This window comes from Dipteris shenzhenensis, chromosome 29, assembly GCF_047967505.1.
Source record: "Dipteris shenzhenensis isolate YYH24624 ecotype China chromosome 29, Dip_SZ_1.0, whole genome shotgun sequence".
NCBI lineage: Eukaryota > Viridiplantae > Streptophyta > Polypodiopsida > Gleicheniales > Dipteridaceae > Dipteris > Dipteris shenzhenensis.
The window spans coordinates 47,488,306-47,514,958 of record NC_141624.1 but is presented as its reverse complement, the minus strand read 5'-3'; the positions used below and the strand labels follow the sequence as shown (position 1 = coordinate 47,514,958).

At 48.2% G+C, this 26,653-nt stretch overlaps 1 protein-coding gene across 4 annotated transcripts in view; it reads left to right on the top strand.

Annotated features, from left to right (window-relative positions):
- The first annotated feature begins 6,257 nt into the window (after positions 1-6,257).
- The window catches only part of PARP2 (poly(ADP-ribose) polymerase), a 108,155-nt gene continuing 87,759 nt past the window's right edge, over positions 6,258-26,653 (top strand). For 3 of the 4 annotated variants that reach the window (XM_087400393.1, XM_087400391.1, XM_087400390.1), the window contains exons 1-6: positions 6,258-6,562; positions 6,662-6,747; positions 6,837-7,179; positions 25,508-25,620; positions 26,101-26,182; positions 26,263-26,507. In XM_087400393.1, the coding sequence (XP_087256519.1) occupies positions 6,532-6,562; positions 6,662-6,747; positions 6,837-7,179; positions 25,508-25,620; positions 26,101-26,182; positions 26,263-26,507 (900 nt within the window). In that variant the 5' untranslated portion in view covers positions 6,258-6,531. The remainder of the gene's footprint in view (positions 6,563-6,661; positions 6,748-6,836; positions 7,180-25,507; positions 25,621-26,100; positions 26,183-26,262; positions 26,508-26,653) is intronic. The other variant, XM_087400392.1, reaches the window with a different exon arrangement.

The window sequence follows — 26,653 nt, the reverse complement described above, 5'->3', positions numbered from 1 at the left end:
GATAGCATGCCAATAGGCAAAGAAAATGAGAAAGTCAGATCATGTGATAAGTTTCAGTTATCTATAATAGTATTTGTCATACTATTTGTACCTCATGTAAACAAAAAAAGAAAAAAAAAAGTAAACCTATAACACAAAATTATTAATCTTCAACACATGGTTAATCAATATACCATATGAGCAGATCCTCACAAAAATACTTCAAGGTACAAAGTTGGTACCTCGCATTAAAAGAAAAAAACAAAGAAAAAAACAAGTAAACCCATCACACAACATTATAATATTCAACACATGGTCAGTCAATATACCATATGAGCAAATCCTTGTGGAAATACTCCAAGGTACAAAGTTGGCACCCTCTCTCAAAAACTAGAAAGAAAAAGTAATGCATTATAATATTCAGCACATGGTCAATCAATATACTGTATGAGAAAATGGTTGTGGCAATACTCCAAGGTACAAAGTTAAAACCTTGTATCCCCCCAAAAAAAAACAAACCAACAAAAAATTTTATCCCATAGCACAACATTATCATCTTGAAAGTCGAAGGAGAAAATGGTGAAATGCTTCAACACATGGCTAATCAATATATCAAATGAGCAAATCCTTGCATAAATACTCCAAGGTACAATTGTATCAAAACAAAAAAAGAAAGAAGTATAATCATAGCACATTATAACATTCAATGCGTGGTCAATCAATATACTCTAAGGTATACAGTTGACACCAATTACTCCATGAGTCCGACTTTTGGAAAAAAAACAAAAAGAAAGAACCAGAAAAGTAAACCCATATCACATTATAATTTTCAAAAACATCTTCAATCGATCTACCATATGAGCAAATTCTTGTGGAAATACTCCAAGGTACAAAGGGGTGAGAATCTCCATGAAGAACTCTCCTAGGACATGGTTTAATTTTTTATTTGCAAAAAAATTGAACTCATAGCACAACATTATCATCTTGAAGACATGGCCAATCAAAAATAAAATGTGACTAAATCCTTGTGGAGATAGTGTAATGTATAAAATCAGTACTTTGTTTCCAAGAAAGAGAGAAGGGATCTAAATGTAGATGCCTAAATACAAATCAAAGTTTATCATATTAAGAATAAATATAGAAAAAGAAAAGCATCTGTAATGATCTATACAACAAACAACATCAAGTGAGTTTTTGAGCGCATGTTCACAATTTCATAAATGAGGGCATTGTTGGTAGCCTAGTTTGCACAAAGAAAGTAGTCACCAAATTTCAAAGCCCGGGTATATAAACATAATTATGAAAACAAGGTAGGTGCAAGAACAAAGAGGGATTTTTCAATCACAGGATGTTTGACAAGTCACTACTATAGGAGTTGCAATCTACAGTAGCTAGCACCGATAAAATTTTAAAGTAAGGGTACACACATCAACATTTTTACGGAAAGAAAGACTAGCAAGTATAGAGATAGATTTCTTGAATCACAAGACATTTGAAGAATATTAATCGATAAGCAGCTCTACCATAACGAACAACTAACACAACATAATTTAGAACTGTCACTACAAAACAAGAAAGATTGAAAATTGTCAAAGGTCTTTACACTTATGTTAGTTGGGTAAGAAGACATATTGAACGTATAATTTAGCATTCATCTGTGCCATAGCCAATGATGAACATGCCATTGTTGATGTAGTAAGGCTCACTGGAGTAAGTTTTGTCATGTACACCCCTTGTAATAATCAATTGCCTTTCTTGTGATGCAATCGGGATCATAGTTGTAGGCATGCAATCAAAAGATGTCGATTTTAAGCTCTTAATACTTACTTCTTGAGTCGAAGGCAAAGCCATCAATGGCAACGTTGACTAGTTGCTTCCCTAGTCTCGATGGACACTGAACAATATGTAGTTACACTTTCATTAAAAAGTGTCCCACATAGCCTTTTCCCACATGTATTCTTTCTATTTTTGTACTTTCTTTCTATTTTTGAGCTCTCTCTCTCTCTCTCTCTCTCTCTCTCAGGAAGCTTCGCCTTGAGACACAAGATAAGTCTCCCCTCCTCATTGAGACCAAGAAGAGTTACAAGCGTTTGGTGCGACGCAAAAAGTGCCAATTTCTAGCCCGGAATGAGGAGGAGCTGAGAAGTTTACTTTTCAGCTGTGATTCCAAGGAATTCTGGAAGAAATTCCTTCGCTTGAAATCTCAAACTCCTCTTACAGACCCGCAGGTTTGGCTTGCCTATACTTCCACTTTATATGATATTCCAGACCAGCCACAGATCGACTTATCCCATGTGCCTAGACCCACCTCCTCTGCCTTATTCTCATCCAATAGTGTCCGAGCAGCAGCTCATCGTTTGAAGACTGGGAAAGCTAAGGACCATGATGGATTGCAAGCGGAGTATGTAATCCATGGGATTGATGCCTTAGCTACAGTCCTCTCCCGTCTTTTTAACGAGTCCATTTGTACAGGTCTTCCACCTAGTTGGCTAGAAAATACTATAGTACCCATACACAAGTCGGGGGATCCTTTGGAGGCGTCGAACTACAGGACCATTATGATTGGCCATGTCATGGCCAAGATTTATGCGACCATTCTAGAAGGACATATAAATGACCATGCCGAGGCGACAGGCATGAGAGCTAGAGGGCAGGCAGGATTTCGTGCAGAGCACTCGACTCTAGATCATATCTTCACACTCAGGGCTTTGATTGAGGAGGCAAAGTCACGTAAGCAACGGCTCTATTGTTGCTTCGTGGACTTCAGAAAGGCATTTGACACTGTGCCGCGTTTCAGACTCTTCCAGTGACTTCGTGACTTGGGATTCAATGGGGAGATTCAATGGGCGATCATGACCTTGTATGAGAGAGTCATAGGTAGAGTTAGGACACGGGCGGGGCTGTCGGCGGAAGTACGCAGTACGATAGGGGTGAAGCAGGGGTGTCCTTTGTCTCTGACACTCTTTGGTCTCTATATCAATGAGTTAGAGATGTACATACAGACGATGGGTGGTACAGGTTCTTTACTGGCAGGATCCACGATACCGATTCTCCTCTATGCAGATGACGTGGTTCTTATTTCTTCCTCCCAGCAGGGTTTACAGGCACATCTCCATGCACTCCACAGCTTTTGTCAGGACAGAGGGTTGTTTGTAAACCTTGGGAAGACCAAAGTCATGGTCTTCAACACGTCATACCAGGTTTATAGGAGAGGCGAGTTCTCTTTCACATTTGATGGGCAGGAGGTGGAGCTAGTCAGGGAGTATACATATTTGGGTGCCACATTTAGAGGTCCAGTCTTCACCATGACGCATGCAGCACGAGATAGGATCAGTAGAGGGTATGCCGCCTTGGCTCTTCTCGAGAGGCAGTGTGCACAGTCACATTTTCAGCATCCCGACACGAAGTCCTTACTTTTCGATACGCTGGTGAGACCTGCAGTCATGTATGCTAGCCCCTTTTGGGCAGGAGATCTCAGTGTTGCAGATTGGAGACGAGTAGAGAGGTTACAGATCATCATGTTCTCCAGATTGATCAGAGCGAAGCCCACGGTACCACATCAGATTACGTTCGCAGAGTTCGGAGCTACACCCCTAGCGCTAGATGCAGCATTTCAGTCAGTTACATACTTGCATAGGATCAGGGCGCTCGGAGACTCAGCAGCAGGCAGAGCACGATTACCGTGGCTAGCACTGACATCCTCGCAGATGTTAGCGGAGAGAGGTCATACTTTTTGTTGGTACCACACACTCTCCACATGGCTCACCTCGCTGGGCTTGGATATGGATAGGCTGCCACCATTTCGATACAGCATAGATGCCCCTCGCCTCCCTCTCACTCGACATGAGCTCAGCCAGGTTATCAGGGCAGATTTGTTGCAGCTACACAAGTTTTGCACTTGGGTTCATCCCACGGAGCTTCCTACGAAGATGGCCACATATCGTGACCATTTTCTCAGGATTTCAGAGGATGGCTTCATCATATCCCCAGGATATATCGGCGTTCATATGTCGCACTCACTCAGGATTGCCTTGGGCCAGCTCAGGGTATCTTCCCACAGATTAGACGTTGAGGCCGGCAGGATGCGTCGTACAACTACCGGACATAGACCCAGGCGAGAGACTAGGATATGCCCTTGTTGCACTATGGGGGAGGTGGAGACTGAGGAACACTTTGTTTGCAGATGCCCTTTATATTATGAGATCCGTGGCAGATTTCACTGTTTATTTGGGCACGGATTTGGACCTCTCTCTCGGATTATGGAGTATGAGGATCAGTATTGCTTAGCGTTGTTCATCAGGGAGATCACCAGAGAGAGATTCCTCAGAGAGCACCGTCGCATCCCTGCCAGAGACCTGGTTATTCATGAGGAGCAGGACGAGGCGCAGGACCATGAGCACAGAGATAGCCCATCTTGCCAGAGAGCACCGATGGTTCCACCCCGAGGATGTACATATGACATGATCCGGCAGCACCGCAGGATGATCTTACACAGAGGCCGTACCCGTCGCTTTATTTCTAGATGACGGAGGATGATGGCAGATTTTCGGAGGAGATTGCTCCATGGAGACTTGGCACCGCCAGCAGCCCATTTGACACTTGCCCAGATCTTCACACTCATGGCAGGAGGCATGGTCGATGGCCATGACTTCCATCATTTCTTTGGATCACAGACCCCTTAGGGAAGACGATGTTCCTCATATTTCATATTTTACATTTTGTATCTAGGCACTTTTGGTGCTCTATTTCATTTCATTTTGTATCTAGGATTTTTGTAGCCATTTTTGGCATCTTAGTGGTATTACGATGAGGCCACCTAGTTGGCGCATCGTTGATGATGTATTTTCCTTTCGGATGATTTTGTGTCCCATAGGCCATGTATGGCCTTCCGTGGACCTTTAATAAAATTTCTTTCTTTCTTCTTTCTCTCTCTCTCTCTCTCTCTCTCTCTCCCTCTCTCTCCCTCCCTCCGTCTCGTAGTTAAGGCAATGCTCACGAGTACTTGTACTCGCTTGTTCCTAGTCAAAATCTCTATTACGCTCTTTCTTCTCTCTATTTTTATGGCAGGCAGCCTAGGGAGATGTTTGGGTTTTCTCACACCCCCTTGAGCCACGTGTTATGAATCTAATCCCTTGATCTGGTTTCATCTTATGCCCTTGATTTTGTTTGATGTAAAAGCTAAGCTTTTAACTAAAGCACTAAAATCATATAGGTGTTTTTCACAATCACAAGACTGTATAAACGTTTCAAACCTATTCGATTTGAAGAGATGGTCTATTTGATTTGCAAGTTTGGGCTTATTGGCATGTAAAGCTTTGGAGAGTCTCGCAATGACCTTAAAAGCTCGACTTACTATAGTGATCAAACTCCCGGTTCGAGAGGCACGTAAGGCTAGCTAAGTGGAGAGTGAGAATGTTACATGCTCTACTTCAGAGTTTCTCTAATGATAGTTGTCTTTTTGTGTTGTCTAGCGCCTACTTAACGATCTGAGAATGTTGGAATCATCCCGCTCAAGGACATATGCAGATCCTCTCAAGGTCACATCGGCAATTTTTTTGCATATTGTCTCTCAGCGTTTGACTACGATTATGACTATTGACATTAAGGTAATATGCCAGTTTTTAATCCATTTGCGAGACTTATCCTCGGCGCTAATATTCTCGATGTTTATATTCTCGGTGTTATCTCGACACCCAAGGAAGGGCCCGTTCCCTTGGATTATAACTCTTTAGGAAAGGAAGTGCGCCGCCTCCCCGCCCACTCTATGTGTGGTTATAATAATTATATATTATATATTATAATATAAATATTTTCAATTACTGGTCCATTCAAAATTTATTGTTTTTAATATGAATTCTTACAACATTCCTCTCGTTTAATGCATGTTATCGATGCGAGGAAGCAAGGAAATCCAAGATGGATGCAAGATTGAAGGATGACTACACCTTTATTCATATGGTTGTAGTCCATGTGACACTATTGTAAAAACTGCAACGAGGATCAGTTATTGTATCGCCTTATTTATGCATTTGTTAGACTTCAGTCTCCAAAATATGGACATCACAAAATCAATAATAAATCACCACCCCTCACATTTGCAAGGAGGATCGGGTCCTAACGGGACCTATGTCGCGTCTCATGTCCACTCTTTTGCTCATTCTCTTTTTTCCTTAAAGAATTGATAAAATAAAAGGATTAAGCTTTAATTTCGAGTTAGTAGTTACTTGCCCAAATTAGTTTCTCTTTGCAATAGCTTATTGCCTCTCTCAATCTCTCATAACAAAGACTTGAATTTTGCTCCATAAGGTATTGCTGAGTTGGCCACAGTTGCAAAAATAGTGGGGCCAAAAGTACATAGCGCAGGAGCGTAAGAGGGAAGCTCGATTTGAATAAAAAGATTCTTGGCCTGCGATCGAAGTTTTGATTCAACCCGGAGCTAAACCGTACTGCTCAAATCGGCTAATCTATCAGCAGGTTTGAACGTTAGCCTCTTATGCTTCATCCGTGCTTATCATCGTACCAGTTTTAGTATAATGACTGAATTTCGAATCGATGTTGGAAGATATGACGTGTAGCTGTAAAGGTATACCTGGCTTGGAATTTTTATAATCTGCCCTTATATTTCTCAAGAATGCTCAATATGTAGCTGGATTTGATACTGAGCTGGATATGCCAACCACAGAAATGTCAAGCAAGCTCAAGGTGCAACAGCTTCGAGATGCCTTAGCCGGGCGGGGACTCGACACCACTGGATTAAAACCTGTTCTGGTATATGTGCGAGTACTTCAATTATGCCTCGGTGAACTGAATGACTCGTTAAATAGAGGTGTTAATTGATTGGAGCTTTGTGTATGCAGGTTGCACGACTTGATGCTGCCATTGCACATGATGAGGAAGATGAAAATAATACCGATGCTGGCAAGACGCTGAAAAAGCGAGAAGCAAACCTCTATGCAGCAGACGACGAGACTACTAGAAATCCGAATCCCTCAAAGCGTATAAAGAATGATGACATGGTTAAAGCAAGCGAGGATGAAGACATTCATCGGTTAACTGTTTCTGAGCTCCGTTCTGTTCTTGCCAAAAGAGGGCTTTCAACAGCCGGTACAAAGAAAACTCTCCATAGCAGACTTTTTGAGGTTATCAATGCAACTAAAACTGTGGGTGATTCAAATGCGGACGATGCAGAACATGACGACGGTGTGTATAAAGCTCCTTCGCCCAATTATGTCTAAAATGGATATTAAACTTATTTAGATAGAATTTCACAAAGAAAAGAAAACAATGCGACACTAAATTGAGCAATCAAGTTCTTTCGATGGACGGCAGGACGAACGAATATTGCTACCACACGTGTAACCTGTCTGCTTCATCACTACGAACAGCTCTCTTTGATTGCTTCGTTGGAACTATCACATAACAGCAGACACTCTCTCTTTTACACACACACACACTCTCTCTCTCTCGGTGCAAACACACTAGGGCCGAGGACAACATGTCAGGCTGGACCCCAAGGTATTTTATTTATATCAGGTACAAGCGTTTTTTAGCATAGAGCTGTTCTTACACCAATGTTCAAACGGGAATCCAAAGTACAAAGGAGCTTAAGACTCATTCTTTTTGGCAAGTTTTCACTTGGTCACGCGAATAACTCCTAATCGCTCGCGAGGCTCCGCAATGCCCAAGTCTAGAACCTTTCTTATACCTGCGACAATTAATTAAAGCGCATAACCATGGCACCCATTAATTGTTAGCGCTTCGCATGCGAAATAATAATCTCTAGACTAATCCTAGTTAGTGTGGGTGTCCCCACCAAGCAAACATAACACATAAACAAATATATGTACATATATATACATATTCTTTGGTTGATTGGAGTCAAACGCTCTTGATCATAAATAAGGGAGCTTTGACCAACGGTCGAGGCGCCTTAATTATGGCCAAGTCTCTCCAACCGAAGTTGGCACAACTCTGTTAACTGCAGTTAACCCTCTTGGCGCATGCCAAGTCTCATCAACCGAAGTCAACAGGCTCTGAATGTATTCAGCTTTGTGGTTCTCTGGTTAACCGCAGTTAACCCTCTTGGCAATAAACCAAGTCTCCCCGACCGAAATTAGGCTTACTTGACCAAAGTCAAGTATCTTTGACCATAGTCAATTCTTTGACTATTAAAGGAACTCTTTGACCATAATGAACACAAATGGAAAACTTTTTAATTATGATCAAATAAATGGTCAACTCAATACTTTGACTAAGGATATTTATAGCTTGGTGACATCCCCTCGGCTTCTATTCAGTTGACCTCAATTGAAAAGATTCCTTGTAAACATCTAAAAACTGTGGATGATCGGACAACATGTCTTCATCCATCCACTTGGCATCTGATGCCAAATAATTCTTGAATTTTACAAGATATCTGTAAAATTTCTTGCTCTGAGGGCCTTTGCGTACAGTATGATACACAATCTGCTCTGGCTGAAGGACCTCCTCCAGCTCATCCACTTTTGGTGGATCCTCTACTATTGGCTCTGTAGCTTGCATACCATGGTGCTTAAAGATCTGTGCCATGAAAAGCTGAGCCATATGATCTTTGGGAAACTCTCTTGTTTCAAACTTGGGGGTCGCTGGCTTTTTATCCCTCGGTATCCCTTCTTGTAGTGAAGGCACACTAGTAGGATCCTGCATGTACACGAGACTAGCCACATCGGTTGAATGCATAAGATCTGAAATTTCTTTAATATCTTTGCTTGGGCCTGTATCTTTGGAGTGAGTCCTGCCCGGTACTTCCTGAGTTGAGTCTTGTCAGAGATTTTCTTGAAAGGTGAAACTTGCAAGTAGGAGTCCCAAAATTTATGGTTGTAAGACTCAACTGTATCTTGTGCTTCCATATGTATACTCTCCCAACCAAGGAGGACATGATCTCGAAACTTATTGGGAATAAACTGTTTATAGAAAGCTTTCTTGAAGTCCTTCCATTTCCTGGGGGCTACATAATTGGCTGTTTTAGCTATCCACCATGCACTGGCTGTACCAGTCAAGTGCAAACCAACCATACGAAGCTTTGAGGACTCACTGAAATTTTACAGGCTGAAGGCAGCATCAAACTGCCTTATGAACTGCATTGCCTTTTCAGCTTGGCCATACTGGCCATTGTAAGTGGCAAATCTTATTGACTTCCCACCATCTTTGAATTCCTGCTGGACCTCTTCTCCTTCTTCTTATGTTTTGTCTCTGAAGATCCAGAAGAAGAAGATGATGTTGAGGATGAAGAGGTAGAGCTAGAAGAAGAAGGCGAACTAGATGAACTGTGATGATGCTTCGTCCCTGGAAAAGAGGGCCCTTAAAGGGGCTGCCTACAACATTATTCCTACAGACCCAAACAGACCCTAAAAGTCGGTCAGACTGGTCGGTTTTTGGAAAGGGCCTTGGGCCTATAAAAGGAGGCCATTTTGCCTCATACAAACATCCAACTATCCAGGAAGAGCAGGAGTAGACAGAAGCCGGGGTGAAGGAGAGTGGAAGGTGTGCTGTAGACTGAGCTCCCTAGAGGCTGGACCTTGGCTGTCTTCCAGGGCAGCAAGGTGTTGTGATCATCATATCACTTGGAGCAGCCCTCAACCAGCAGAGAGGAGCCACAGAAGGACCTACCTTGGGCCTACATTCAGGAGGTGAAGGTGACCCTGCAGACTAAGCTAGAGGTGCTGCCCACCTAGGCTGGCTTCCGAACAGCAAGGTGGAAGGGATCTAGATAGAGAGTCTACATATGCTCGAGGTGGAGCACGCAAGCTCAGAGATGTAGAAGTGCTTGGCATCTAGTAGGAGAACCTGTTGGTATTGTATCCTGTCCTACTTTGTGGACGGACGGAAATATAAAGAGTTGCTTCTATATTTGTCTCTGAGCATTGTCTATTTATTGGCTTGCACATCTATGCACATAAATTAAGAAGTTTGTGATTCCACACCCCACATGCACACTGTGTGAGCTCGGGCATTACTATCAGTCTTCCATTGTGCGTACCCTTTGTTGGGTAATTTCTAACACCCCCTGAGGAAAGCTGTGATAGGACGGACCTCAATAGAGTGTACTTTGGGGGCTCTCTGTCACGCATGTGGTCTCTGCGTCCCTCTCTCGGTGGTACTGTGCCGGCTGCTCATCCAGATTGCTCTCATGTCGGCTAGATCCTCCTCCTCCACTCCACTGTGTCCGGGGCTGACTCAAATGTATAGAAGTCTGTGACGCGTCGCTGTGCCTGGTCATCCTCTATGTCCTATGATGGTTTGGCCATCCCCTGTTGTTCTCTGATCTGTCGCTGTGCCGATGCATCTCCATCAGATAAAGCCCGATACAGACTTGGTCATGGAAATGGATCAGTCGTGACAAAACGGCCGAAGCCATTCTTCTCCAAGTGGAGATAGTGGTAGCATCCCTGGATCTCGTAGTAGGCTGGGTAAACACAAAGAAAATGCTCCTCTGTCTCAACCACCCCCAGCATACGTAGCGTGCAGACCCGTTGCTCTCTGGGTATACCTGCTGCTCTCCCTGCCTCGACCTCAGCTGATGGGACGAAACCCACATCTGACTAGAATTCTGAGCAGGCTGGAATTCTGCACAGAGTTGTGCGCTGCAAAGGAGAGATGGGTTTTGAAGAGGCTATTTGCTGACAAGACAGGTCCTTCTCTGCAAAGCTGATTTGCTATGGTTAAAGGGGGTGTTCAACAAACTCTTTGTTCGGGTCTGCTGCAACAATGACTTGTGCGACTTCTGTAGACTGTCATCAAGAGAGGAGTGTGGGTTTTAATGCAACTGGTCCAGCCCTTTGCCAATCGCTGGCTGCTTTTAGAAAGCTTTCCTCAAAAGCTCACAAAAGCAAGCCCTCAGAACCTTCAGCCCAACTAAAGTATTCATCTCAGAGATGCGCAATCAAGCCCCTTTGATTCAGCCTCTACCAGAACCTATCCATTCCAGAAACTATGATGGTCCTTTTGCATATTGCATAGCCTGTCCAGGCTGTCAGCAACCAATCGCTCCCTATGGTAGTTGACCCAGCAGCACCTTTCTTACCTTGACTTACTACATGACAGCTGCAGCATTACTGCGCAGCTGTAGCATCCCCCTCAACCTTGGTCTGGCCATGACCAGAGTGAGTTCTCACAGCAACTTTATTCGCAATTACCTGCTCTTACAACCCCTCACAACTTCAACAAATCTGCGACCTGATTTTTTCCAAAGCAGACACCTAAATAGGGCCCCTCTATGGGCCTTTTGGGCTGCTGATGTCAGGCTCCCAAGTGTACTGCATGCTTTTCCAGCCTCCTGCTGGCACAACTCCACATAGGGTGCTGCCTCCTAAAAGTCAGGTACTCTCAGCCTCATCCCTCTATAGTCTCCTGCCCCCTTATCCCCTCCAATCGGGGGCTCATAGGTGGGGTAGCGACATTTCTAACACCCCCTCTCAATGACACAATTGTGGGCCGATCCCCATGTGTCGAATGAGGTGTTCCATCTGCTCCCTGGGAAGCGCCTTCGTGAAGACATCCGAGATGTTGTCGTTGGTCGGGCAGTACATCAACTCTATGACATCTTCATTGATGAGTTCACGAACAAAGTGATAGTGGACCTCGATGTGCTTTGTGCGTGCGTGAAACACAGGGTTGTTGGCGATCGTTATGCAACTTTGGTTGTCGCACATAACCACTGTCGCGTCTTCTTGGGCCACATTCATGTCCTCCAAGATCCACCTGAGACACAATGCTTTGCATGCTGCTATACAAGCAGCCTTTTACTCCATCTCTGTAGATGAAAGGGTGATAGTAGGTTGTTTCTTACTCAGCCATGACACAGCTCCTGATGAGAGTAAGAAACAATATCCAGAAGTCGATCTCCGGGTATCGATATCACCTGCCCAATCACTATCGCAGAAACCTCCCAACTCAATACCTCTCGTATAAGTGATGCCGTAGGTGCAGGTACCTTTCCAGTACCTTAGCACCTTCATACCTACGTCCCAATGGGCCTTCTTGGGTGTGGCGGAGAATTGATAGAGCAATCCAACTGCGTAGGAAATATCCGGTCTGGTATTGGTGAGGTAAAGCAAACCCCCACCATGCGTCGATACATTGATGAATCAACCGGTTGAGATGGATCACGCACACTCAGCTTCAGACCAGTTTCCATGGAAGTCACTGATGCTTTGCAATTTTCCATCTTAAAGCGTTTGAGCAGCTCCCTGCAATATTTTTCGTGTGAAATAAAGATACAGCTCTTTCCCTGCTTCACCTTAATCCCAAGTATGCCTAAGTCAGTCATTTCGAACTCTTCTATGAGAAGCCTCTTAACCCCCAATGACCTTCCGTTTGGTTGGTTTGGGCACTAAATCCCAGGTGTCATTTTCCAAAATGGCATCCATCTCTGCCTGTATGGCTGCGTGCCATTCTAGAAGATCCTTTGCTTCTTGGAAGGAACGGGGCTCCTCAAGTTGAGCCACCATAGCGTAGTTCACGAAGGGAGTCTTGATGTTGCGTTGAGATCGTCGCACTTCGGAACTGCTCTCGGGAATGTCTGTGACCCGTGAGTCTTCTAAAGTCTTCAAATACCACTGAGGTAGCTTCTTCTCTGATGGAGGTGCTTTTGCTGGAGTCGCCTTGGGAGCCGGTTCTGGAATAGCATGCTCCTCCTCCTCCTTGAGATCTTTAGTCGTCTCCACCTCTTGGATGGTGACCTTGGGTGGGGGTAATGACGGAAGTTCAGGAACCTCTTCTGCAGGCTGTGGCTCAAACTCCTTAAAAATCACGTCCCTGCTCATAAGGATCTTCTTCTTTCCCAGGTTAAAAAGACCATAGGCTTTACTGTATCCCACAAAGATACATCTTCGGCTATGGGAATTAAGCTTCGTCTGCTCATCTTTATTTTTTTGCCGAAAAAACAGTGCTGATTATATTACTTCGAAAACAAGATACATGAGGTCAGCTTTGCAACTGACGGGACTGCGTTCACAAATCGGACGCAGCCCAAAAAGGAAACAAAAAAGTAAAGCTCTCTCTCACGGAGGGATCAGGCGAGTGTGAATGAACAGCCAGAGAGGTGGTGAATAGCGCCATTGAAGGCCTTGCGAAGTATGCTCGAAGAAGAGGCCCTGTGTGTCCCAATTACGGAGGAAACGTCTCCGCTTCTCCCGGCCAGCCCGGGAGTCACCCTGTATCTGGTCCCATTGGCCTCTGAGGGTGTGTATAATCTCACTCCAGATGTCAGTCATGACCTGGGCAGTCGAAAGGGAGGTGCCACCGAGGATCTGCGCGCAGCGCGAGGTCCAGATGTGCCATCCTGTGATGCTGCTAATGATCTCCCAGACTGGCTGCCTCTCCTGAGAACCTGTGTCAGCCTCTGCCAGGTGCGGCGGAATGCTCTCGAGCGGCCCCCACGTCCCCTGTGTGATAAGGAACGTGGGGTCCTGCGGACATGCCTCGAACAAGTGATGGAAGCCAGGTGCGGTGCTGCACCAGCAGAACGCGCCCCAAGTGATCATACCTAACTCCGGTGCTGCGCGAGTAAGGATCCCGAAGGTCCACCTCCACACTTCCTGGGCGTGAGTGCAGCTCCACAGGCAGTGTTTTGGTGACTCCTCGTCCTCATGACAGATCTGGCAGCGTCCATCGTGACCCACCTGCCGCAACCAGCTCCCCACTGGAAGACCTTTGTGGGCGAGAAGCCAAAGGAAGTAGGAGATCTTCCGCGGTCGCCAGCTCTCCCAGAAGGCCTTCCAGAAGGCCTGCAAAAATAACCTGGAGATACCCTGAGCATACCAACTGGGCCGCTGGGTGGGCGGGCGGCTCTGCATCCTCCCGAGAACTCTCCTGCCCAATGTCGTGCTGTAGGCGAAGAAAGAGGTCGGCCGCTGACCTGTCACAATCTCTGGCCATCTCCACTCTCTTGGGTCCCAATCAAGCTCTGACAAGGCCCGCCCCTCCCAGAGCCAGAGTCGCCATAACTGCAGCTGATCCTGCTCTATACTGGGATCGGTCCGCCAAACCTTCCCCACGAGGCCTACGACCCGAACCCTCTGCCATGGGAGTAGCGGGTCGATGAGCACATCCTCTCTCCTAAGTCGGCCGTCCCTCGTAACCGCGAAAAAGGAAACCGAAGTGTCGTCCATCCGACCTGCAACCACTAGTGGGATGCCACGGGGGGTGAACTGTCCCAGCCAACGGTCATCACCAGGCATGAGGGTCTGAATCTCGGGTGGAACCAACCAACCGGCTGGAATTGCTCCGTCTATCTCCGTGCGTCTCACCTGAGCTCCACGGGCACCTCCAGTTGCGACTGCTAGAGCAGCGGTATCCAAGTGTCTGTACGTGTCCCTCCAAACTGGAAGGGACCGGGCTGGCCCCCGCATCCAGCCGTCCCACCTGATGTGTGATCTCTCCCCCAGCTGAAGGCCCTCGGCATCTCTGACCTGGTCGTTCCAGATGAGCGGCTAGCGATCGATCTCCTCCTGACAGCCAGGAGGGGACTGAATGAGACTGAGGCGGAGCCGCCTCCAAACCATGAGAAGGCTACGAACGAGTGGGGAGCGGGGCTGAGTGAGCGGGGCAGAAGTGAAGATCCACTTGAGGGACGATAGCCACTCTCCACCTCGGCGCGGGACACAAGAACCGACCCCCTGCTGAAGTAACATCTTCCACGTTTGCCCCCCGGGGGTCAAACCACGAATAACTAACTTGCCCAGTAGGGCCTGACTTTGAAGCTCAGGATCGATGACCCCCAGGCCACCCTCAGCTTGCGGAAGAATGACTGTCTGCCAGGCAACCCTGGCTCTGGTATCTCTGAGACCGTCCCCCCCAGACCACAGGAAGTTCCGGACCAACCTCCTAAGCTGTGCCACGCTGGATCTCGAGAAACACCAACAAGAAGCCACATACCATGCCGTGGCTAGGAGAACCTGGTTGACTACAAGAGCACGACCTGCGAGAGAGAGCTTAGCAGTGCTCCAGAAAGCTAGCTTCCGTTGAATGGAATCTAGCACCGGGAGAAACTGCTGAGCTGGCGTGATATCCAGGCCAACCTGAAAGCCGAGATATCTAGCTGTCTGTCCCCGCGGGATCCACCTGAAACCCAAAAACCTCCCCCATTGTGAGCACGCCCCGGGATTTGTGGGAAAACCAACTGATTTGTTCCAGTTGATTTTCGCACCGGCTGCCGAGCAAAAGACCTCTAGGGCCAGCCTCACCCTCTCCAGCATCATCTCATCATCCTGAACATACAGTGCTGTGTCATCTGCATACTCCGAATCCAGGAGCTCCGTGTCCTCTCTGATGGGAAGGCAAACACCCCGGATCCCAGTCGACCTCGCTCGAAGGTAGTATGTCATGGCCTCGGCGAAGAAGAGAAACAGGTAAGGAGCAAGGGGGCAACCCTGACGCACTGATCTCTCCAAACGAAATCGCTCTCCCATCCTGCCACCGATGATGACCCTGTTGGAAGCCGTCCTGTATAATGCTGAAATACCCTGTATCCATCTTGCTGGGAACCCTAGTCGCTCCAGAGTACCCTCCAGGAAGGACCAGTCCACTCGATCGTAGGCCTTCTCAAAGTTGAGAAGTAGGATGGCTAAATGTGACCCGCTGTGCTGAGCCCACTCCGTCGCCTCTGAGAAAGTGAAGACATTATCCAGGATACTGCGATACTGAACAAAGCCTGTCTGAGTGTCATGAATGAGGTCAGGAAGTAGAGGCCGAACTCTGGCGCTGATCATCTTGGCAAGGATTTTGTAGGCAGTGGAGAGGAGAGTGATCAGGCGCCATTGACGGATCTCCTGTCGATCTCCTCCCTTCAGGATGAGGCAAATCAGTCCCGAGGAGAGGCTCTCTGGCATATATCTGCTGCTGAAAATCCTCTGGAGGGCTGCTAGGAGGGGCTGATGGATCTGATCCCAGAAGGAGGTGAAGAAAGCACGAGATAGCCCATCCTCGCCAGGGCATTTCTGCCCATCGATGGCCATCAAGACCTCCAACATCTCGTCAGTAGTGAATGGTGCCAACAACGTCGCCTGCATGCTGGGCTGAACCAGGGCTGGAATATGCCTCCACACCTCCTCGCGGGAACGTCGAGTGCGAGGGGCAAGCTGCTCGTGCTGGAAAAGGGTCGTGTAGAAGTCGGTAGCCAACCCCAAGACCTCACCCGGATCAGTAACGATGTGCCCCTCCGCTGTCCTCAGACTCCGTAGCTGATCACCTGCTGCTCTCTGGCCATGCGTCCTGAAGAACTCCCTGCACATCCGGTTGCCCTTCCGAGCCCAGAATGAGAGGGAGGCGTGATAGGAAAACTCTGAATGGCGCTGGAGAGTCTCCTCAAGAAGGGCTCTAGCTCGAAGGGCCTGGATCCGAAGCTCCTCCGGGCCCGGGGCTGCCTGCTGGAGTCGCTGAATGGAAGCGAGTTCCCTACGAAGAGCTCTCTCTCTGCCCCACCACTCCTTTCGAACCTGAAGGCCTGCGAGCTGGCAAATCTGGCTAGACTCCTGCAAAGCCTGCGCCACCGAATCAACCAGATCCACGCACTCGCCCCAATCTCTGTCCCAAAGGCTACCGATACTACTGCGCACATCCTCCCTCAAGAAGATGGAGTCGGGGATCCGGCACGAACGGGGAGGAAGGGACTGAGCTGCCGAATCTAATGGTAAGAGCACAGGCGCGTGGTCCGAAAGTGTCGTCCCTGGCACTATACCCGCCTGACCGCCTCTGCTTATGGCTCAATCACTGACATAAAATCTATCCAGTCTCTCCAGGAGTCTGCCTCCTTCCCTGCGGAAGCCCCACGAGAAGTCCAAGCTCCTGTGCCAACGGTGGAAGGACGGGTCTCTCCAGCTGTCCCTACCTCCTGTCGCGAAGATAAAGGAGTCCCAAGCGGACTGCTCTGCATGAGCCATACTTGTAAACTCTGGTCCTTTGCCCTGCTGGTCCTCCAAGGTCTCCAGATTGTTGAAGTCACCTCCAACAATCCAAGAATCCATGTCTGGGAGAATCCCTGTAAGTGTCCTGCAGAAGGTGGCTCTGCATCGGAGGTCTGTGGGAGCATAGATGTTGAGGATCCCTATTTTGGAACCCTCCAACTCTAGGCCTACCCAAAGGGCACGGCGTGAAATCAACGTACCAAGACCAAAAACTCCCTGGGCTAATTGCTCGCACACGGAAGTACAGACACCGCCACTCCTCCCCTGTGCGCCGATCGAGGGCTCCCAATAAGTGTGAGAGCGTCCAGGGAGAATCTTCCCGCAGCTACGGGAATGAGCCACAGAAAGCTTGTGCTCCTGGAGCAGAAGTATATCCAAGCGACCAATCACTGCTGGCTGAAGTTCCTGTCTCAAGATGAGCTTCCTAGGACCACGGGTGCCAGAAGAATGAAACCCATTCACATTCCAGGAGACAAGGTGTAGGCTCATGGTGAGGACTGGTAGGCTGTGAACAACTGTCTGCTCGCGGCAGATGTCGATGAAGAAGCTGACATGTCGGAATGGAGGCGCTGACGCTTATGAGAGGGTTTGGAGGGAGAGGCGGGATCGTCCTGCCCGTTCTTCAACACCTTTAGCAAAGGCGTAAGGCCTTTAGTACCATGAATAAATGCTTTCTCGAGCCAACTCGAGATCTCTGAAGTAGTCATCCTGTAGAAGGCTCGGAGTTTCTGAGGGGTCCAGGCTCTGACATCCTGGGGTAGGGGCCACGACAGAGGGGGCCTGAGGATCACAATCAATCTGAAGCGTTTGGCGGCGCAACGCCACCGCAGGCGCATGTCACCCTCAGACCACTGAGTCTCGAGAAGCTGTCCACCGGACGGGCCTATCCAAGAGCAAACCTGAGCGTGCGTCTGCTCTCTGAGAGCCTCCCAGACCGAGTCGTCTGTCCAAGTCTCGGTGCCGTCGCTGAGGAATGTGAAAGCAAAGCTAGGGCCATCCCTCGGGGCCAAGGCTGCGATCTTCCCATCCGCCCCTTTACGGAGCAGGAAGATACTGATGTCGAGACAAGCAGGAAAGGTCCCAAGGTCGGCCACATCCAAGTAGTCCCAGGGGCCAGATCTGTAGAAGTCGCGAGGAAGCTCTCTCTCCTGAAGCTGAGGCCCACCAGAGTCTGCAACTGAGGGGCTAGCAGATAGGGAAGAGTGCTCCAGTGGTGGTGTAGATTCAGGGTGACTTGCCTGTGGAGGGGAAGGGGGAGGTGGCTGGGGGGTAGGCAACTCAGACTCCACGGAGGCGACTAGCGGGGGGGGTGGAGGAGGGGGAGTGGGGGCTGCCCGCGGCTGAGGAACCATCGGTACAGCTGACACTGCAGGAGAGCTGAGAGAGGCGGGGGGGGGATGGGGCTGCACCTGGGACTGGGGCGGAGAAGGAAGAGGAGGAGACTGAAGAGGAAGAGGCGGAGGCTGATGCTGCGGATTGGGAAGAGGGGGATGCGCCTGGGGAAGGGGCTGGGACTGAGTGGAAGGGGGCTGGGGAGTGGAAGAGAGGGGGACCTGAGGCTGTGGAGGGCGGGCTACCGTCGAAGAAGAAGCTCTCCCAGGACCCTGGGGCGGCTGCCTGTCAGGTCTCTGAGGCGCTGCTGCAGGTTGGGTAACCTCTGCCTCCTTGCCTTTTTCGGAAATCTTCTTATTCTTTCCTCTTTTCCTTCTGACCTCAGTCCAACCGCCAGCTATCTGCTCCGGCTGCCTCTGCTCCTCCTGACGTGGCTGTTCGGAGGGGGGGGAGGGGGCGGAGGGGGAGGGGGCGGGGGGGGGCCGAGAGGAACTGGAGAATCGTGGACAAATAGGAGCCAGGTGCCCAAAGCCGTGACACCTCAGGCTTTGGCTTGGCTGTCCTGTGACTACCATGCTCTGGGTAATGCTGCCGGCATCTGTCACGATCTCAATCACTGCAGGGAGAGACGCAGGGTCCGCCATAGCCACACGGACTCGAGGGGCTCCTGCCGTAGTAACCGCATCGGCGAAAGTCTCTGTCAAGATAACGCGGTAGGCATCTGGAGAGGGAGGGTCCGACTGGGCCTCCGGTTCCGGGCAGGGAGCCGCCATACCGCCAAGACAAACTGCGAGACCTCCGATGAAGAAGAGGCTGCCACCCAGAAAAGGGGGAGGGATAGACGAGGGGGGATAGACGAGGGGGGTGGAGCCTGGGTGTGATGGAGAAGGGTGAGGCGAAACGGGACGAAGCGAGTCGGGTGGGGGAAGCGGAGGCGCAGGCGGGGGTGGAGGTGGAGGGCGGAGGCGAGAGTGGAGGCGGGGGGCGAAGGTGAGGGGGAGGGATGGCGGTGGAAGCGAGGGCGGGAGGCCGGGAGGCGGAGGGGGCGGGGGTGGAGAGCGGGGGTGGGGGCGGAGGATGGAGGGCGGGGGGGGGTGAAGAGGCGAGGGTGGGGGACGGCTGAGGTGGGGCGGGGCGGGGCGGAATGGAAGGGCGGGCGGGGCGGAAGGGCGGGCGGGAGGGGCGAGGGGCGGGCGGGTGGGGAGTGAGGGGCGAGGGGGGGCGGGTGGAGAGCGCATCGAGGGGGGCGAGGGGCGAGGGGGGGCGGGTGGAGAACGAGGCGAGGGGGGGGGGCGTAGCGAGGGAGCGAGGGCGGGTGGGGAGCGAAGCGAGGGGCGGGGGAGGGCGTAGCGAGGGGGAGAGGTGAGGCGGAGAGGCGAGGCAGGGGGGGCGGAGGGCGCAGCAAGGGGGTGAGACGGGAGGTGGGGGGGGTGAGGCAAGGGGCGGCGAGGGTCGAGGGCGGAGAGGCGAGGGGGTGAGGGCGGCCGAGGCGGGGGTGAGCAAGGGGAGGTAGAGGTTGCGGGAGGGAGGGAGAGGGCTCGCAGGAGCACGCTTTAGCTTCTCTTCAACAATGGGCAGTGCATCACGATGTAAATGTAACAGACCTGTGTAGAGTGCATGTCACCGGACATCCCAATAGGATTTGCTCTTCACCCAAGGCATCTCTTAAGAACTCTACTCCCTTAGCCGCTCCAATATGAGGGTTTGAGGCTTACATACGAGAAGATAATAGGAGAATTCAAAGCGGGACATAACGTCTGCTCATCTTTATGCACATGAACAAATGCATTAGAACCGAAAATCCGTAAATGAGATATCATGGGCTTCTTACCATAGTAAACTTCATATGGAGTCTTGTCATCAACAACCTTGGTCTTGGTTTTGTTGAGGATGTGAACCGTAGTGTTCACGGCTTCACCCTAGTAAGCTTTCGAGAGATTCCTCCCTCGCAACATGGTCAAACCTGTCTCTGTGACGGTCTTGTGCTTCCTTTCAGCAACTCCATTCTGCTGAGGTGTGCGAGCTGTCTCTTGATCCCGTGCTTCTTGCAAATCCATCGAACTCGGTAGAAGTGAACTCTCCCCTCTATTTGTGCGGAAGGTTTTGATTACCTCCCGGCTCTCCTTTTCTACATGGGCCTTTTAGTCTTTGAATTTCTTATAAGCTTAGGACTTCTTGGCCGGGTAGAATACCCATGTCATGCGACTGAAATCATCCACAAATAAAAGAGAATAATGCGAACTTGCAAATGAATTTGTTGACATTGGGCCGCAGATGTCGGAATGAACTAACTCGAGCGGCTTCTTGGCCCGTGATGAGGCCTCTTGTGGGAACTTGTCCCTGTGTTGCTTGCCCTCCAAGCAAGCCTTGCAAACACGATCATTGCTTGCAATCAGTGGAAGTCCATCCACCATTTTTGACTTCTGCATCTCGGCGAGAGTGCCATAATTGACATGACCGAACCGCTCATGCCACAATTTGGATGCACCAACAGAGCGTTGAGCTGATATAGCCCATGCTCCTCGACTCCTTGAGCCGCCACCTTTCCATTTGCCTTGGATGTGACAGTGACTTTGCTGTTGTGAAATAAGACTGACATGTTGTGCTTGTCCATCTGACAGACAGACAATAGGTTCTTGCACAAATTCGGTACTTAGAGTACACCGGAAATCAGCTCCTTGTTTCCTATAGTCGTGATGAATGGGATACTACCAACACCCTTCACAAGGCATGATCGTTTATCCCCCATAGTGACCTTGGAATCAGGATGCGTACCTTCCATGGATTTGAACCACTCCTTGTTGGACATGTGTTTTGAAGCTCCATTGTCCACGTACAACCTTCCTTTCCTTCATTGATTGCATAGGTGGAGCAGTACTCACTGATGATGAAGAGAGTGCCGGTCGTGACATTTGTTGATGCGGTCTTTGGCTCCTCCTTGGACTTGGACTCCTTCTCCATCTACTGGAATGACAATCTTTCCCTTGCTGTCTAGCATATCTTCCGGCTTTGCCTCCACCTTGTTGTCAGCTTCCACAACTTCCGAGCCACTAAATGACTCCGGATTTTCACCTTCCAGATTGGGTAGTTTGATTTCCTCGACTCTCCAAAGTTGGGGATGGTGAATGAGAGAAATCTGGAGGAGGAGGATGGAAGAGAAGGGACTGAAGAGGCAACAGTTGAATCCTTGTCCTCCATCCTTGCTGTAATAGCGAACATCAAACTGAAAAATGAATTTGCAGTAGAGAACTTGGCCACACAGCAAACCTGAGTGTTGATTGGAGTCGCCTTCTTGCTGAGGAACTCCATTCTAGAGATGGAAACCTTGCTCTGATACCATGTTGGAAAGTAGAGGATAGAATCACTCACACCTCACACTCCCGATCGCGGCTCAAACAACACTTAAAGAGAAGGAGAGAAGAGAGATAGCAAAACTCAGATATATATTCATCCGCTGATGTGGGTAGACAAAAGCTCAAAGGTGAGCATACAACCAGCCACGAGATGCTGGAACAAAACCTGAGTCTGCTCCTCCCCCTGCACACTTGCCTATGCAAGGCTGTTCTGTGCAGGTGATGAGAAATGAAGGGGGAATGGGGGGCTTTTTGTAGGAGGCTCAAACTGGCCGACCCAGCCAGTCGGCTTCAGCCAACTGTACCGACCAGGTCAGGGCCCCTTTTGGGGCTGAATCTGGGCCGACCAGAGCAAGCTGGCCTGGCCTAAAAAGGCCCCCTCTGTGGGCCTTCTGGGCTGCTGATGCCAGGCCCCCCAAGTGTACTGCATGCTGCTCCAGCCTGTCCTGTGTCTGCTGGCGCAATTTGACGCAGGGTGCTGCCTCCTGAAAGTCAGGTACTCTCATCCCCATCCCTCTATAGTCTCCTGCCCCCTTGTCCTCTCCAATCGGGGGCTCACTGGTGGAGCAGTGACATTTCTAACACGTCAGGCGATGTGAATCGTTGTGAAAGCGAAAGCGTAGCGTAGGGGCAAGAGGGAAGGCACAAGACGAAATGCAATGATGAAGAGGAAGAGAGAGGAAAGATAGGTGCATGAATGGAAATCACACTTTTCTCCTATTACTTAGCCAAATGATAGTCCAATACAAGCGCACGAAATTCCCTTCTATTACTTAGCCAAATGGCAATCAAATACAAATGGCTCATGGCCACACTCTACACACACGGGTGCCTTGGTAGTAGCAGGAACAACACTAACTCCTAAGTCAAATACAAATGGCTCACGGCCACTCTCTACACACACATATTACCTTGTTTGTAGCAGGAACAACCCTAACTCCTAGAACTCTAGAACCTTATATACACGACCTTGCTACTGACATTCGCGGTGGGTGGTAGTTCCTTGGGGTACTTTTGTCCTTGCACTCTTATGATTGCATGCTCTTTTGTGAGCTTCAATGACCTTGTGAAGTGTTGGCTGCTTGGACAGTGCCCTCATGCAAACTTATGTTGCCCAACTCATTGAAGGTATGCACCATGAGATGCTCCCAAAGGTAAGGGCCACTTCTAGTAGCACCAACGCATTTACAATGGTTTGCACCTCCCTATCAAAAGGGGTGGGTGCCATTACATCGTATTGGTCCTATCTGACATCTTTCGCCTTCGCGGATCCCTCATACATTGTCTTAGCACGGCCCAACTGATACCAGCCTTTGGAATCTCCAAAGGGCACTAAACAGATAATAACCAGCAAAGACTTAATTTCCAGCCATTTAGAACTTTCCACAGCAAACCAAAACAACTTAGAAAACAACACCCAAGAGCTAGACTGCCCTCATCTTGCACCAGACACCAAATTGGCCCTAATTCTAGCGCCCCTTTCGGTATTTCTTTATCTTTTATTCAAAAGGCATCCAAATACAAGAAAAGCACTGTCATGTGTCAGCCCAAAAACAGCCAACTGAATAATCCGTTCATAGGCACTTCCGTCCTGCTATGCAATCACAGAAAGGTATCCTGAGGGTTCTAACGAAGCACCTTTCATACCCATCAAGGGAGTCCTGGCAGGAGAGAAATCAGCCAAATATGTCCTGGCAGCTTTGATACCCTCAAGGGAGTCTTGGTAAGACAGAGGCCAACAAAACAACCAATCCTGGCTGTTCTTGGCAAACAGAAAGGCTAGCTGCAACAAAGCAATAGGTTATGAGGGTTATGAGGCAGTAGGAAAACTTCCAGAAAGCAATCAACTGATCTGAAGGTTCGGGAAACCCTAGGTAAAAATCAACAAAAGCGACCTTGGAACCCTGCTTGAGATAATCGCCAAGCCTGGAAGCCCTAGATGGTTTATGGCAGATGAAATCAAATGGACATCCTGTTAGAAGGCACCCCGGATCAGCCCAGAAGGGTGCATTGTGGCAAAATTGGAAGGCGACTAGCCAGGAGAGCTCCTGGCAAATTGCAAATCAACCAAACAGCCCTGGGAGGCTTCTGCAAACTGCGATTTAGCTAGACTGCCCTTGGAGCATGCAGACCAGTGAAGCGACCCGCTTAGAAGCTAAAACGGCCCTAGGAAAGTACGCAAACAGGAAACACTTGTCCTGGGAGGCCCTCTAGAGAATTGCGAATCAGCAACCAGCTCTGAACATGCTTCTGGTCGATTGCGATTTGATGGAACAGCTCTTGGGAAGGGCGCTCTTGTAAGCTGGGACCTGGCAGGGCTCGTGGCTGGTGGCGAATCAATGAAACTGGCTCCTCGAAGGTGTGTGGACAGCTGGGGAGCAAGAAAGACGAGATTTTGATCTCAGATGGAGCTGAACAGCCCTGGCTTAGCCCCAAATCCACTTGAGCCAAGAATAGGTGCCTTTTCTTGCCCAAGTCACTGGATTTTTACACCGCTCTAACCCTCAGCCTTGGCCCATGGAATTAATTGCACTCAAGTGTTCTTTATAATTTTAATTAGTTTGAGGCCAGGTCAGTCACCGTAAATTCCTAAAAATTAGATTTTCACGTCCCCGTGACACCAACATTTTGAAGCACATCACGTTTCATTGACCAAGCATATTCTTATAGAGGTCATTTTCTCGAGATCACATAGGATACTTCCATGATGATCTCACCCCTTTTCTGTCTTTGCTGAGCTAGTTCCCTAGCCCATTGTTTTAATTGACAGAATGAGTTCCTCTTGTATTTGTACGCTAGGTACATTTAAGTTTATGAGTTTCTCTGAGAATATTTATTAGGTCTTCTTTGGCCTTGAATGTCATTTGTGCACGTGAGTTCTTCTTTTCCATGCATGAGATTGGTCCTTTGCCTAAAGCATATTCCTATTGTTTATAATAGATATTGAAGGTGAAATCTTTTTGGTTCTTGATTATGGACATTTGATAAAAGATATATTTCCCTTTGTTTTAAAACTGAGGAATTTAAATGTTAGAAGCTATTTAGAAGTGGTTAATAGTATCTAATTAAGAGTTGGCCTTCGTCTTTAGTGCTAGCCTTCGTCATGGCTGAGTCTGCCCTTCACCTCCGGAGTGCCAACAGAAACTCAGTACGAAGACTTTGTATAAATGGATGCTCAAGTATGTGTGGGTGTGTGGATTTGTATGTGTGAGAGCATATTTTTATACTATGGTCTACACCCACTGTTGGGCGCTGATGACGTCAGTGGGAATGTCATAGTAGCTAGTCCCTGCTATGCATGATGGAGTTTATGGTTTTCAACCTTGTGAGGGACTATCATGAGATTGAAACTGCACTATGTTGTGTTTTTAAAGGATGAGTTTGGGAATGTTCCTGGATTCATCTAGGTATATAAGAGTTGGCTTTTGGGGATTGAGGCTAAGGTGTCATAGAGGTTATTTTCTCCAAATCACATAGGAGAGTTCCATATCTCACCTCTTGGCTTTGCTGCATTGGTAATGAGTTCCTCTTGCATTTGTACGTTAGGTGCCTTTAAGTTTATGAGTTTCACTGAGAATATTCATCAGGTCTTCTTTGGCCTTGAACATCATTTTTGCATGTGAGTTCTTCCTTTCCATGCATGAGATTGGTCCTTTGCCTAAAATAGAGTCTTATTGTTTATTATAGATATTGAAGGTGAAGTCTTTTCGGTTCTCCATTATGGACATTTGATAAAAGATTGAAGAAGCTGTATTTCCCTTGCTTTTTATAAAAGCTGAGGAATTTAAGTGTTTAAAGTGGTTAATAGTATCCAACCAGGAGTTGACTTTTGGGGATTGAGGCTAAGGTGTCCTATATTCAGTTTTTTTCCCTCTTATAGGTTTAAATTTGAATCTGCAGTCAAGGAAGATGACAAGGAGGAGAACATTGTGGTTTTGACAAAGAAAGGAAGAGCTGTCCTGGACAATTTCTTGCCAGATAATATCAAGTCTGGCTATCATGTGCTAGAAACTGTAAGCATTCTTCTGACATGGTAAACTTGTTTAAGTCAGTACCCCAAAAAGCGATCGTATAACATATTTTACACGCATTCAAGTTGATAAATTTGTCTGTCATTTGAAAATTTGGATAAGGTTTTGTATGATATACGATTAGAACTGGCTAACCTGTATCTTTTGAGTGGCAAAATCTGGAATTGGAGGACTGTGCTTATCTTTACCAAATGGAGAAGTAATTGCAATTTGATGTCATCAATCCAGGAAATCATGTCGAAGTAGGAAGCTGAATACAACATTCCTGACTTTGTGAAACATGATAGGTTTCTTTTTGTCTATTTTTGTCCCACTTTCTTGCTGTTCGACATGCAAGGAAAGTTACAGTCTTCAAATATTTGGTGAAAAGGGGCAAAGCATGGCCATTTGTAAGCAGACTGGTGTATTAAGCACTGACCCTTCTATCATGTCCTTTGACAGTTTCCTTGTATTCCCATGCAGGAAAATGGGATCTACGATGCTATGCTGAACCAAACAAATGTAGGAGACAACAACAATAAGTTCTATGTGATTCAAGTCTTGGGTACGTTCTTAGCCCGAAGGGAGATTATTGACTGCTGTTGAAGCTTATTTTAAGCTTGTTTATCTGTCCTTTATTTGCAGAGTCTGACAGTGGTGGTGGATATTTCGTCTACAATCGCTGGGGACGAGTTGGAGTCAAGGGGCAAGACAAACTGTTTGGTCCCTTTTTGGCAAAGGGTGATGCCGTCGCAGAGTTTGAAGCAAAATTTCTTGACAAAACTCGCAATAGATGGTCTGAGCGGCATAACTTCATAACATTTACAAAGAAATACACATGGTTGGAGAGGGACTATGGTAATGATGATCCCAAAATTTCTGAAACCAAGGTAAAGGCAAGGAGAGTAAACACACCATCTTCTTGTTTTGTCTTTTTTGGGGATCGGGGATGAGGGACAGAGAAAGACAAGCAGAAAACCCTGCCGAGGTGAATATTTTCGAGGAGTGATTTGCTGAAGGCTGATACAAATCACTT